The 15735-nt window shown below is 46.3% G+C and overlaps 1 protein-coding gene across 1 annotated transcript in view; it reads right to left on the bottom strand.

The window, feature by feature from the left end:
* Positions 1–12536: 12536 nt before the first annotated feature.
* Positions 12537–15735, bottom strand: part of USP12 (ubiquitin specific peptidase 12) — a 739696-nt gene continuing 736497 nt past the window's right edge. Inside the window, exon 9 of the mRNA XM_069639238.1 lies at positions 12537–15453. Within this exon, the coding sequence (XP_069495339.1) occupies positions 15352–15453 (102 nt within the window). The 3' untranslated portion in view covers positions 12537–15351. The remainder of the gene's footprint in view (positions 15454–15735) is intronic.

Below are 15735 nucleotides of genomic sequence, written 5' to 3'. Positions count from 1 at the left end.
ATATAAATATATAGATATGCAAGAGGGGGAGTGCGAGCTTGTATCTAGGGAGAGCCGCTCATAGGCTTCAATGGCAGCTATTTCGGGACTTCAGGGACCTCTCAGAGTTGGGATTTACTGCTGCATCAGCAGGGGTGCACGTGGGTAGAATGAGTGGGGCTACCAGCTAGTCACACTGTTGGTTATGTGGCACTTCTGAGAATGGTTTAAATTGAGGACCCGATGGGTTCTAGTGATTTTAGCTGTGAAAGGCAGTCAGTTCCTTTAATAAGGAAGTGCAGGAGACAGGATTAGAATAGGAGCAGGTTTCCTGTGGATAGGGGGTGGATGGTGGACAGGAGATTGTTAAACATTTGCCATATGCTGTATTGAAGCATGCAGAGATAATGTCTCTTCAAACAGAGGGGCTGAAATGCGCAGGAGGAGGTTTTGGGGAAGCTGCGGCCGACAATGGATCTTGTATAGGGCGTGGCTTGAGCTCATGGCGTGAGGCTGTGTACACCCTGAGCTCCTGCCGAGATCCTGCAAAGATCCTACACAATTAAGTAATAATGCGGACCTGAACCGAAATAAGCACACCGATGGACGTGGAAACTGATTCTCTGACCCCGGTGCAAAGAAGTAGTAAATGACAACTGGCGGAGGAGACATTGAAGTGGACCCCCCCTGCGACTCCAAGATGGCGGCTGTGGCGCTCCGGCAGTGAGAAAGGAGCAGCTGAGGGCAGGCGGAGACGTGAAACAGCGCGGGGATCCCAGTCGCCGCAACCTAATGGAGGCTGGACGTGAGGTCCCACAAACGAGTCGGAACGCACTGGAGCATTGGGTCGCCTCACACCTGACAGCGGACCCAGAATGATAGGAAGGAACGGAGGAGGAGAAGCGCAGAATCCAAGTCGAGTGCGGCAACACCAAGAGGACTGGCAGGCGGGCGACGCAACGACAGGGAAGCAAGGAGCCTGGGGCAAGCAGGACGCAGGAACCGCCAACCACCACAGCAGGCAGTCCGGAGCTCGCAGGAGGCACAGCGGGACAAGGAGAACGAGCACGGGTCAGTTAGCAGAGTGTGACGGTGCATGCAGGCTGCTGCGAACCGGGCCAGTGACACCGAAGAGTCACAAGCGTGGGAGAGGAGGAGGCTGCCCGCGGAGTACGCTGGGCAAAGAGAAACTAAGCAGAGCCACGGCAACTGGAGAAAGGCAGCCCACCCTAGACCAGCGAGGCAGCAGTGGGCAAATCCAGGTACGGAAGGGGGCCTGAAAAGTAGACCGCAGGGGCTAACGTCAAAGACAGCAACACAGTGGGCCCCCACTACAGAGGCACGGCCCAAACCGGTGGAAAGTTGGGCACCCATAAAGACACCAATTGGGCCAGGGAAGGGTACCAAGGCCCACAACACTGAGGCACTTATAAGTCAATAGCGGCACGGTGCTGACCAAGGCGCACATAACACCAGCAAACACGGTGTGATCCTGCACTGAAGGGCTGAGGCCCCAGAACCAGCAGCCAGAAACAAGAGAGTACGGGCCCAAAGACGCTCGAGCAAGTAACCTGGCAGCAAGGTGACAGTCGGACCTGAGGTACCCACACACGGGGGAGCAGCAACGCAAATTAGCGGCGCAACGCACAACCATAGCCTGGACGATTGGAGTGCTGGGCTCTCACAGTAATGCTGACCAGGTTGGAAAAAGGAGAACCAGGGCCCAAAACGCTATAACACCTGCGACGTAACAGCAGCACGGTACTGCACGGGATATGAATAGTGCTGGCAGAACGTGCTGTGACCTCAAACAAAAGGAACAGAGACCCCCATAATTCGTGGCCAAGGAAGAAAGCAACATAAACTCAAAGACGCTCAAATTGAAGCTTGGCAGAGCGGGTGCTAAACAGATCTGAGGGACCCCCACACGGGAGGGACAACAGCGCAAATCATAGGTGCGCCACAGGACAGATTGGACGAGGAATAGTTGGGCACTCAGTGACGCTGATTAGGGGTGGAGGAGGTGAAACAGGGCCCATAACACTATGGCACCTGCAATGCAACGATAACCCAGCGCAACAAGACAGACAAGGCGTGCAGCAACACCACACAGAAGAGTGGAGACCCTGAAGCTCGAGACCAGAATCCAAAGAACATAAGCACAAGAGTGCACAATCAGTACACTTCATAGTAAGGCGCTAAACAGATTTGGGGGAATCCGCAAGAGAGGGGTAACACAAATTGGAGGTGCGCCCACCACTAGCAATGTACTCCGCATATAACCAGGCGACATCGAAGATATGCCTACAACAAACAGGAAAGAGGCTACGATCATGGACTCCTCTAATGCCGCCAAACCGTAAGGGCAGCCGCACAGCAACCCAGAAGCACCAACAGCGCAGCCAGGCACAGAAACCACCACTAAGGACGGCCAAGTACTGAAAGCAATTGCAGCGCTAAGAGCCTTCATAGACACCAAGATAGAGGAGGTTGAATCTGAGTGTACAGCTGATGAGGCAAGATGTCCGCAACCTCACAGAAAGAGTCACAATGGCCGAAACAGAACTAAAAGAGACAACAAACCACCGGAGAACTAGAAAAGCGGCTGACAGAGCCAGAAAGGAAAAATGTGGCACTAGAAGCCTGGGCAGAGGATGCAGAAGGGCGCGCCCGGTGCAACAACATATGCCTGCTGGGAATCCCGGAAGGAATGGAAGGATCCAACCCGACGGACTTTGTGGAAAACTTGATACTACAGGAAATTGGGGCAGAAACATTGTCACAGGGGTTCGTGGTAGAAAGGGCACACAGATTCTTGAAAAAGGGACCGCCACCGGGATCACATCCCCGCCCCATGATAGCAAAGATACTGAACTTTCACGACAGAGAGACTATCTTGAAATTCTACAGAGAGGACGGGGAGATCCGTTGAGACAATGCCAGCGTAGCTATATACCCAGACTACACACATGCGGTGCAAAGGGCAAGGAACTCTTTTGTGCCAATTAAGCTTAAACTCAGGAAACTGAACCTCAAGTACATGCTGATGTATCCGTCCAGGCTCAAGGTGCTCTACAAAAGGACAAACCGTTTTCTTGGAAACGCTTGCAGCAGCAACAATGTGGCTGGAACACAATAACTTGGACGATGGTCAGGAGACGAAAACATGAAGAACAACCGGCCCAAGAGAAAAATGGGGTGCGGGTCGGATTCGTCAACAGCAAACCTGCGGGTGGGCGACACGGAACAATGAAACACTTTCTAACGGCAGGAGCAAGGTGGGAATCTTGAACAAAGCAAACAGAACTGGTAGGCGTCGGCCAGTTGCTGGCGCACCACAGCCCGCACGCTGAAGCCCGGATGGGCCAAGCAGATGCGGGGGCGCTCGAGCACCACCGTTGGAAAGTGGCAGCTGAGTGCAGTTTTCTAGTTCTAGTTTGGTTTGAAGTTTGTAATGGTTGGAACCCTACAGGGAGAGAGGTATGTGTCAGGGAATGTGGCTTTAGACAATGGAGCGGGGGCATGGGCTACCTGGGGAATGATGCAATTAGTGAAGGTGGGGGAAGTAACTAGAGACCAAGGGGTTGAGAGGGCGGTGGGGGGAACCCACATATTGGAATGGCCAATGACATTAGAGTACTAACATGGAATGTCCGAGGTCTGGGAACATACAGGCGCAGGAATCGGGTGAAATCCTTTATTAACAGGAAGAGGGTGGACATTGCATTGTTGCAGGAGACCCACCTGACCAAGAAAACTATGGCTGCGGTAACGGAACACTGGGATGGGCAATGCTATGGTGCCCCCTACTCAAAATATGCCAGAGGGGTGCTCATTTGGATAAGTCAAGCAATTCCATTTAAACTACTGAGTTGGGAGGCAGACCCGTAAGGCCGGTACCTAATAGTAACAGGATGCATTGAGCTGGTAGAAGTCTGTATAATAAACTGATACTTCCCCAACCACGGGATCCCAAAACACGTAAACACACTGGGGGCCAAACTAGCCCAATGCCGAGAGAGTTTTTTCATATGGGGAGGGGACCTCAATTGTGCTAGGGACTGGAAGCTGGACAGGTCTAAATCGACAGCAATCAGAAACGACGCCGCAACAGGGGCGCTAAACACACTAGTAGAAGCCCTGGATCTGGTAGATGTGTGGAGGGAGCTATATCCCACAGACAAAGGTTACTCATACTTCTCGTCCCCACATTCCCTGCACACGAGAATTGACTACCCATTTGAGGCCAAGGGACACCAAACACAAGTAGAACCGGCACAGTCCTTAGGCAGGTCAATATCAGACCACTCACCACTGCTGATGAACTGGAAGACACGGGGGCCAAGACCGCCCATACCACTGTGGCGTATGGTGCCAGACGCCCCAACGGATCCGTCCTTCACGGAAGGGCTGTGAGATAAAATAGAGGAATATGTGGAAAAGAACATAGGTAGCGTTGAAAGATGGGGCACAGTCTGGGCGTCAATGAACGAAGTGGTGAGGGGCGAGGCCATTGCGGGAGCGGGGGGCATACGGAAAACGCTGAGAGCCGAACTGGAGAAACTGGAGGAGGAGATAAAACACAAAGAGTCAGGCACTAGGGGGACAAGAGAGGAGGAGGGGGAACTAGCGCGGCTACGAGGGGATTTCCAAGAAGCATGGGGAAGGCTCGCCAAGTTTGATTACTCAGTGAAAACTGCAAAAGCACATGCCGAGGGCGATAAGCCAGGCAGACTGTTAGCGTGGCTATATAGGAGAGAGCACCCACAATCTCAGACCACAGAGATCAAAGATACAACAGTCAACACGTAAAACACAACAGGAAATTAATGACATTTTCTGAGATTTCTACTCCCACCTCTACAGTCATGACCACCAGGTGCCACAAATTGACCTATTAAACACACTGAACGAAATAGGCCTTCCCATAATAGATCCATCACAACTGGAATCCTTAGAGGCTGAAATAGCAGGGGACGATATCACGGAGGCAATATGGTCACTTGCCTCTAGTAAGACACTGGGAAGAGACGGACTCCCCCCAGAGTTCTAAAAACATATGAAGCAACCCTCACACTGGTGCTGTTTGAGGTTTTCCGGGAGGCATACACCAATGGGGAACTGCCGGAATCCATGAGGGAAACCCAAATTATACCAATACCTAAACCCGGGAAACCAATGGATGAATGCGATTCGTACCGCCCACTAGCAATGGTGAACTGTGACGTCAAAATGTTAACCACCAAACTGGCCAAGCATCTGAACAGGATAATGGGGGGCTTGATACATAGTGACCAAAATGGCTTTATACCAGGGCGCAGCACAGCGTTGAACTTATGCAGATTGCAATACATACTTGAGCAAACAGCTGCATCCCAAGAACAGTATGCTATACTCTCCCTGGATGCCACAAAGGCGTTCGACTCAATACTTTTGGAATGGCTGGTGGCAACACTGAGGCAATTTGGGTTTTGGGGGAAGGATTCATCCGATGGGTGCGAATATTATACACAAATACAAAGGCCAGGGTTAAAACGAGGAGGATGGTGTCAGCAATCAGGGACATTAAGAGAGGGACGAGACAGGGATGCCCACTATCCCCAATGCTGTACGTGCTGGGCCTCGAGCCCGTAGCATTATACCTCAGGAAGCAACACCTGGATGCTGGCATCTGGGTTGGGGGAACAGGACACCTGCTGTCACTTTACGCAGACGATGTGCTGCTGTACGTGAGAGATTCGCACCTGAATGTACCGGTGATCCTGGACATACTGGATAACTACGCCAAAGTGTCAGGTATCCACTTCAGCAAAACCAAATCCTTCATATTCCCGTTAGCAGGGTTGAGGTGGAAGAATGTCAACGAACTACCTGCGGTGGGACTCAATTGGGAGGTGAACACATTCAAGTACTGGGGGGTGAACATTAGACATACACCGGAACAAATGCACGAAGACAATACAACAAAGGTGGTGCAGGGCTTGAGGAAGTCCATGAAGTTCTGGTTGAAGCTGCCACTATCAATGTTAGGTAGGGTAGCCATCACCAAAATGATTATTCTCCCGAGGTTCTTGTACTTCAACAACGTGCACTACTATGTTGTGGTGTCCTTTTTCCGCTGCTTGGAGGTGCTGCTCCGAGAATTCTTGTGTGGCGCTAACCGCCACAGACTCTCACTAGCAATTTTATATCTACCATACGATAAGGGCGGGGTGAAACTGCCAAATCTCGAGAGGTACTACCTGGCAGCGCAGCCCAGTCACGTAGTTATATGGCTAGCAGACGAGACTAGCTCGGAAAAAGACTTACTGCAACACTTAGTGGTTCCCATCAAACTTAAAGAAATACTGTGGGTAAAACAGGAGGGCCCGAAACACACTCGACTGATAACACTGGGCAAGAAGGTATGGAGGAGAGCGCACACCCTACTGAAACTAATAAACCCCTACTCACCGAGGTGCTGATAGCGGCCGATACATGCAAAGACAGCACAGATATGGCAGTAGTATCTAGATAGAAATGTTATTCCTAACATGCACCACACTTAGAATTCTGAACCCTAGCTTGCGTCGCATCTAGACAGAAACGTGATTGCTAGCATGTGCCTCACTCAGGATTCTTAACATTAGCTTGCGTCGCATCTAGATAGAAATGTGACTCTTAACATGCACCACTCTTAGAATTCTGAACCCTAGCTTGCGTAGCATCTAGATACAAATATAATGGTTAGAATGTGCCACACCCGTATGGAATTCTTAACTTTAGCCTGTATCACATCTAGATAGAAATGTGAATGTCAGCATGTACCGCACCTAGATGGAATCCCAAAATTGCAAGGACAGCAATGCCACCTAACCAACCAACTAACAATTCCATCCCTCTGCATACACCTCTCAAACTCACAACCACAAGCCTAAAACGCAGCAATCCGCACAAACTTCACAACAATGCAACAACAAAACAAATCACACATAGACTTGCACAACAGCACACGACGACTACGGATCGTAAAACACCCCCAAGCCCAACGGACCCACCAGGCTGAGGCTGCCAACAGCACATCACTGCTTTCTTGCACTTTTCCAGCTTACTCCCACTAACCCACCCCCTCGGCTCCCCTTTTTCAGAGCCGCCAGAGCACCAGGGGACCACTTCGGTGGTGATAATGTTAAAGGACATTTGTACCGCGCACTAACAGTTCTAAGAAAATGGGAAGGGAAGGGGATATACACATGGGGAGATGTATATGAAGATCGGGTCTGTCGGGAATTCGACTCAATGCAAGAAAGAGAGGAGCTGCAGCGTGGGCAATTTCTCTGGTACCGCACAGTCCAGGAAACGGCCAAAGAAAGATGGGAGGGCTGGCCAGAGGAACCACAGGTGAGTCCATTGCTGACCCCGATGTACAATTTGAACGACGGCTGGAGGCCGACTTCTAGGCTGTACAGCATGCTGATAGACACACCCAACCCAAAGGGCACAGCAGTGAATGAACTATGGGAGAGAGACCTAGGCGCAAACATAAAGGCGAAAGAATGGGACAGAATACTGGGCTTCCCTAAGGCTGTATCAAGGAACCAGCGCTTCAAACTAATACAATTGAAGGTGCTGTACCGTACATACATTACCCCGCACAGAATAGCTATGTTTAGCAAGGAAGCGAGTTCACAATGCCCGTGGTGCAGAGGTGAGGATGCTGAGCTGCTACACATGTTCTGGGGGTGTGCGCGTGTGCGAGTTTTCTGGGCACGCATAGAGCGAGCATGTAGGGAGGCTGGAGTAAAGAAGTATGAGTGGTCACTGAAAGAATGCCTGCTTGGTGCCTACCCCACGATCAGCAAACACAAACATGTGGTTAGGTTTATGGACCCGGCATACACATTAGCCCAGAGAACCATCGCCATGTCCTTGAAAACTGCTGCGGCCCACAATTTGGAAAATGGCGCAAGGAATTCGAAAGGTGGGCAGAGGCAGAGACCAAGGTGTGGGTGGAGTGAGCGAACATATCGGAACCAGATGGTATTGACAAGTGTGTGGCATGGAAAGCATTGCTCTGGGACATGTTCTACCCGTCCGATGACAAGCCCCCATGAATGAACCAATCAAAACAGGAATCACCCGACATGTGCCCAACTAATCACACCAGGACACCAAAGTGACATTGACCAACAGGAGATATGAGAAGCGAAAAAGCCCCAGCCCCAGACATTGAAGCGCTTGCCCGTACTGAGGTTATAAGCAACACAAAGCATGTATAGGAAGTTGTTTGTTAATGGTTGTTTGTTGTTAACCTACACATAGGCATGCAATATGGAAACTGAAATGCATGACTAACTATACAAATGCCAATAAAAACATGTAAAAATTAAATGGATCTTGTGTACAATTGACTGGGGTGAATGAGGGTGATGTTGGTACCCCTAAAAGGGGGATTTTTGTGGTCATAATGGTGCTGTGTTGGCTCAGGATTTCAGGAAGGTGTCCCCAATTGAAATAGTGGAAGCTGTACAGGTGATGGCTAAATTGCCTTGGTTCATATGTAAGGTGGGTCAAGTTAAGCTTCTGGTATGCTGCAAGAGTTTTGAACAAAAAGGAGGTGTTGCTCTAGCACAAAGTGAGGGGTATTCTTGTTGTGTGTAATGTCACAAGTGAGTGTAAAAAGATGTAAAGAGGGGTGCAGGGGGAATATATGGAGTGCTGACCGGTAAAGATTTAGAGATTTTAATGGTGGAACTTAAGCACGATAACGTAGCAGAAGTATGATGGTTGGGACGAAGGAATGGTGAGGGGATAGTGCACTGTATTGGTGATGTTTCAGTCTATGGAGGTTCTGCAGTAATTGAGGATTGGTTATGAACAGTTTCGGGTAACAAAGTGTGTGCCCCCGCCAATTGAGACGTTTTCAGTATCAGAGGTTTGGTCATGTAGCCAGTGTCTGCAGAGGTGTGAAATGCTGTGCGCAATGTAGAAGTGGCATCATATCAAGGACTGTTTAGATGAGAAAAATCCTGTTAGCAAGAACTGTGGTGAGGGGGATCACTGTGTTATGTATAAAAAGTGCCTTGTGTATATGAGCAAGGACCAGGTGCAATCAGTGAGTGTCTCCCAATTGACCTTTACAGTCTTTGAACGTGCCAACACACAAGAAGAGCATCTGCCTGCATCGTGATTCTACACAAAGCACCAAATAGCCAACCTTTGTATGGCGAGAAATAAAAAGGTTTTGAAGTGAGAATGAAAAAAGTAAAAGGCTGTTTGCATCCTGTATGCACGTGTGATAGAAAACTCTTCCCGGTAACATACTAGGGCTTGTGCAGCTGTGGTTATGTATGGCATTCTTATTTCCAGCGACTTTGGCACCAATGATGTTCTAAGGGAGTAAGCGCTGTGGTGGGTCGGAGGAAGAAGGTGGATACTTGGAGGACATTGTGAATTAGGTTTATTCAAATAATAATGCCTAACTTTCCTTATTGCTAGAGGGGTTTCCCTGCCTATAGAAATAACTAAAGGTGCTCATAAGTAAGTTCCACAAGACTCAGTACCATTCCTTATTACTCTTCCATTCAGGTGTAAATATGTTTTAACTCTAGTGATTCTAGACTTCTCCTTATTGTCTTTACTTCCTCCCTTTTCTTGAGGTGTATCCCATTCTGAACACTTGCTTTCTCGTGTTGATTTGTAACTCTTGGGAGCAGTGTCCCCTTTCCACGTTAAGGCTTCCATCTGTAATGTCTTGTATATTTCACTGGGACAAATTTCTCTGTGCCCACTCCTCAATAACTTCTCTTTGGGGAGTTATTTGTTATCCTCCTGATTACGTTAGCACAGTTTCACTTTAATGGCATTGATTTTGGCACTTCGTCAATTTCACAGGGACGAGTACCTCTTGTTCGATAATCCCTGCGGCCTCCCGGTATCCCCTTTTCTCCAGTTTCCTCAGTGTTTAGAGGAGGAAGCTTTCGGCTCGGCCTTCGCTCATTTGCTCTTCTTGGTCTCAGTCTACCATGTATCTCGCACTCTGCTTTATCGTGGCCACCATGTATGACTGTGGGTTCCAGGATGCCTCTCAAACTCACTTACTGGGTGGTTTCGGCATCGTAAAACGGGCGATCCGCCCATCATGGATTCACATTGCGGTCACGCCTCCACCAGTGTTCTGTTTTGTTTCTCGTCCAGATCCCGCTTCTTGGGAACAGTGGAATGCTTGAGCTACACTACTCTGCTCAAGATTCCTTTGAAAGTCACCGGGCTCCATGGCTCTGGTTCTGCCTCCTCCAGGCGTAACTTCGTAAGGGGGCTTCCCCTGCTTATGCTCTCCACTCTACGTTCGCACTGCGCCTTGGCTCAGCGTGCTCTTCGTGCCCAGTCTTGTCTCCATTATTTGTGTCTCCTCTCAAAGAGACAGACCCTTCTTCTTATGCATACCGGGTTATTTCAGTTTTACCTTCAGCCAAGTCTTTGGCCCTTGCAACATTGTTCATATCAGATAGTCCCATATCAGGCACGATGGTGGAGGGCTTAGAAAATTCCTTAAAGGAACATGAGTCCTTGCCCCCTTCGGGGCAGGGGGTGGTGGGGGTCTCTCTCAGTGAGGTCCCACTTGCCCAGACCCCTAGGCAGAGTCTTGCAGAGCAAGCTCAGCTGCCTAGCCTCAAAGGGGGAGGCTCCACCTTGGGGAGAAGGGACGAAATACCTGTGATTTGGCACAGTGCATAGCCTCAATGGCAATTTGCCCATAGTGGCAAGCAAAATATTTCAGCCTGGAGATGCGGAATCTACTGAAGAAAAAAAACATTAGACATGATAAACTTTGATTGTTCGATACTTCACATTTCTTGTTACTACTGGCATTACTGGGATATCAACTAGCAAAGTGTAAGCAAACTCTTGAGGTGTAGGTTTTTACTAGCTTGTAATGTTAGCTTTTGTCTTTAAGAAAGTGTTGTTCATGGCTGGTAAATCCCCCAGCTAAGGGGTTTATAGCTACAATAAATCGGAACAAGTGTCGCGAATATCCTAGGGTCGAAATTATGGGAGGCGGCTGGGGCGAGCAAGTAGAAGTAGTTGCAGTGAAGGGGGAGCAGAGACACAAATGGGACATGCATAGAACCAGGGGAGGACTGTGGGTCAAGGCACAGTGTACTTGAGGAAGACGGCACCAGGAGAGGGCTTGAGGCCAGATGTGAAAGCTGAAAGAAAGAAGACAGTGGTAGAGGAACGTGTCCTAGAGTGATGAGAAGAGGGGTGTGATACTGGGAAGTCAGATGGTGGTAGGTGGGTGGGAGAAGTGGCAAGTGAGGACCAATGTCATAGGAGCCAGAGGAGGCAGATAACTAGCAAGCTAAGCCTATCTGGTAAGACCCACAAGTTTGACAAATCACTGTTTACATTGTGTCCGACGAGGATACGGATATAAAGTACAAATAGTCACCAATCCAGTAAATGTGCTGTTAACAGACTCAAAACAAGTAATGTAGAAACTAAGCAAGAATTGTGGGTTTTAATTTATATGGTGTACTGTAGTTTGATTTCGGATCAGCCGTGGCAAAAAAAAACAAACAGCAACAGGTCCAAAACATGTTATTAATGTATTTGACGAACAGTCTGAATATATATATTTTTAATTAGCACCCCAGCCTGCTGCAATCTAGATGGTGATTCATCAAATAGAAGGCCTCACCTGTTGGTATCAATAGCTTGTTGTTTTGCCTCCTATGACGTATGTCCTCTTCTGGCACTCGCTCTCCACTCCCTTACCTGCCACTACTAACTTCCCAGAGTCATTGCCCACTTCTCACCCCTGCATGGACTGCTCCATCGTTCCCTCCCCGTTGCCCCTTCTTTCAGCTTTCACTTTCCAGTCACCACATTGCTCCTATGTAGTCTTCCTACTATGTGCTATCTACCTGCGCTGTGGCCAGCCATTTGCCCTGCACTGCTTCCTTGCTTGGCCCTCTTGTATATCTGTAACCCTTTCAATGCAGCGGTGTGCCTCTTGATTGTGCCTGTCTGCCTCCCCTCATAAGTACCCCAGCAGTGCAGCACCCTGTGATGTTTGTCCCATGGTACTAATCACTATAGACACTTTGGCAGGGGGCTTTACCAATCAATAAACCCTAAGTGCTAAGGGCATGCATGTTCGTCCTGAATTCCCATAAGGATTTATTGTAGGTTCCATCCACTCCCACACTTAAGTTTAATAGGTACGATGGACGTGAACAAAAAGGACCTCATTTCACTCAGGCCTTTAATGCCTCTGGATTTATTGCTGAAGTAAAGTCATAAGACTAAAACATATACAAAGTAAACAAGACTTTAATGAAGAACCTGTGTCGACCAAAGATACATTTATATGTAATAGGACAGCATATTAAATCACATTGTACATCTATTTTTAAGTTATTTGAAAACGTTTGTCAACATAGCATAGGGTGTATTACTTTAATACAGCTATCCTGGCATCTTTTACCTCTATCTATGGTTGGTTAGTCAAAAAATAGTAAGAAATACTTACCTAGAAATACATAAATTCCATTTCAAAAGAAAACGGACATGTGTGTGTTGCCCATATTTTTATTTCTTTAGAACAGGAAATCATAACACAACAGGCTACTTCGAGCAAGCCCTTAAATACACCCGCCAAACACCTATAAATCTGTATCAAAAGTGCAACATTTTATAATTTATAATATGCTGTTTAATACATCTAGTATGTTAACAAATAACATACATTATTTAATAGAAATTCTTGCTCCAATATACAAAATAGAGGACTGCTGTCCAAATTAACATTTATATCGGTACACAGCAATCAGTTCCACCATTAACAATTGAAGACTCCCCAGTCTTGGCTATAACCAAATATTAATCCTGTAATGCTGTATAACTTGATCACCTTCCTTAGTTATTTAACATTTCCTTAAATTGCAGTTTCCGACATCAGCAAGTTCAAGAATTAAGTTTCATTTTCAGCTGCACTTGAAGTAATATGACATTTCTCACTTGGTACTCTCGCAGACACATTATGCCCAAACAAAAATTCGAACTTTAAGCAATCGGCTTCATGTGAAAATGGAACTGAAAAATCATGTGACAAAAATTGACTTGGACTTAAACAATTTAGCACGCTTGTTACAGTATAAAATATATATAGCAACACATTGGCGTTTACTAAAAGGTAAAAAAAAAAAAGTAAAAATAATTCTGTAAAACATCTGTCCGACAGAAAAACGAATGCTTGTACCTTTTATGCAAAGGACTGCATTTTTCTGTGTTATTTCCGATAATGTAGTTACTTGGTTTTCCTGGTACAAGAATGCTTCACTCCAATTCCAAAGCACAAAATGAAAAACAATTTGGTCTAAAGCCCTTAAATTAAAAAAAAGCTTAAAAAGACTGATCTATTTCGTCTATTAGTTTCTGCTTTTGACATCAAAATCCTCACAACCCTTTTCTTTCCTTATGATGTCGTTCAAACAGGATACACACTCCAAAGGTAAAATAGAAAAAATCCCAGATAAAGCTACAGAAGGATCACATTTTTGAAAGCAGCTTACTAAAAAGTGTTTCGACCATTGCGTTCATGACTGTCAAATACAAGCTTGATTTGCAAAATGACCCTGTTTAGAAAGATGCTTATCCAAATACTGTAGGACAAGTTGGTGAAGTTCTTTTCCTGAGCCAAAAGATAAGTCAGTAAATGGGTTACTTTTAGTAGCAGCCAGAAGAGATTCTTGTTTAGAGGTTTCATCAGTTTCCATAATAATAACCACCCTAGAAATAGTACACTGCACCGAAGACCGATTACTCACCGGCGGGGGTAAAAAAGGTTGGGAGAGAGAGGACGACAAAGGACATTCAGCCTGGATTGCCAATATTTGCAATATGCATTCAACCATTTTCCAGACGTTACATTCAGCAACTGTCAAACAATACACCGATGCATGGAGAACAAAAGTGTCAATCACCATAGGTTACATATACTGTACATTACATATATTATTTACTACTGTCATGATTGAAATCTCTTCATTATCTCAAAAAAAGAAACAATTCTACACAATTTGTTTTTATTCTGAAAATGCTTTTCACTATGATTTGCTAAATAAAATAAACTTTTTGATTCCTATGCACACATTTTTTCATAAATTAGCGTGAAAATCAAATAGCTAAACCTGTTTTCGAACTTACCGTCGAGCTATTTGATTCACACGATGAAGTTTGTGACAATTTTCCAACACATTTTCTTTCTAAATCAGATTTTAGTAGCACTTCCCGCAACATGCACCGCAAGCAACACTATAAGACGGGACCACCAACATCTCATTTCAATAAACATTCTCACCATTATCATTCAACACAGACATCAGAAAGAATATTTTTAAACTTGGCTTCGCGCCTGCTCCCCTCACCCCGCCTCTAAAGCCTGAAAGCAGGTTATTTTAACTCTGTTGCTAAGCAATGTCTAGCATGTAGACAGAGATACTAGCCCCTTGTGAGCCAAAGAAATATTCTTTGTGGTTTGTAGGCGTAGATTTGTAAATAATGCACTTTACTGATGCATTTTATTTAGCTGATCAATTACTTAACCAGGTTTAAAGCCAAAGGAATGGAAAACAAAGGTTAATGAAAAAGACTGCAAATCTGGACAAAAAAATAAAATTAGACAGATTAAAACTAGGACATTTACGCAAATAAATAGATTAGGAAACAATATTCATAAAGCAAGCATTTGTCGTAGTATGTTATTAAAAATCCACCATTTCAGTGATTGTTCCCGGGTCAATGAAACATGTACATCAGAGTCTCACATTACAAGCTTCTTTAGATGATGGTACATAATTGCTGCAGAGTTTATGCTGTAGGGAAGGCAACTGCAAGTTCTGGGTCCAAAGGATGACTTGTCTAAAGCTGCATATGCTCTCCAAGGTTAGAACAGGAAGATTAATTAACAGGCGATGCAGATAAGGAAAGATCAGTACAATCTGTGTGCAGCGCTTGTAATTGCTCCTACTGCACCCCACTAGATTTCAGGAACAAATAGTGCAGCTATTCAAGCAAGATACACACCTATTGGTTCTACTGGAAGTCTGTTCCTTCAGGAGAATCTGGCATCTCTAATGGTTTCTCGTTGGTAGCACTGGTGGAACTGCGTGGTCAGCATGATACCTGAGCAAATAAATCAACTGCCATGATATGAACATACTTCTTCCGCTGGATCCATGCTCTTTGCTTTGAGTGTGCAAACTGCGCTACTGCCCCCTGAGCTCACTGCATTCCTCTTTTCTGTCTTTTAATCAGTGCTTGCTCCTTTTCCGAAAATAACCAGAGAAGAAATGAGGCAGAAAGTGTCTCTCAATCAGAGTTTCCCATTCAGTCCCGAGACTGGTAGAAGAGGATGTAACCAGACTCAGAGTTCTTTGAGATGTCTGATGTCAACCCATAGAATTCTTCAATAGCTTGTGCATCTATTTTCTGAAAGAAACAAAATTACTAATTTCAATGAAAGATCTTCAAAGCAAGCAAAATAAATCAGCAGTAACACAGCAGTTGGAATATAGGGCATGGCCGAACAGAACGGAAAACGGGGCTACATTACTGTTCGTCAGATGACAGTACACGATTCGTCAGGCAAGGTAAAATAAAATCAGGGACAATTTGCAAAATTGTGTTAGACATCATTACAAAGCCACTTGTGAAAGGCTAGGGGATGGGGACTGGGAGGCCGTGGTGGAGGGGAGGACCCAGGGTGGGAGG

This window comes from Ambystoma mexicanum, chromosome 7q (assembly GCF_040938575.1).
Source record: "Ambystoma mexicanum isolate Mex_15411 chromosome 7q, UKY_AmexF1_1, whole genome shotgun sequence".
Classification (NCBI taxonomy): domain Eukaryota; kingdom Metazoa; phylum Chordata; class Amphibia; order Caudata; family Ambystomatidae; genus Ambystoma; species Ambystoma mexicanum.
The sequence above is the reverse complement of the archived record's forward strand: the minus strand, read 5'-3'. Positions and strand labels throughout refer to the sequence as shown.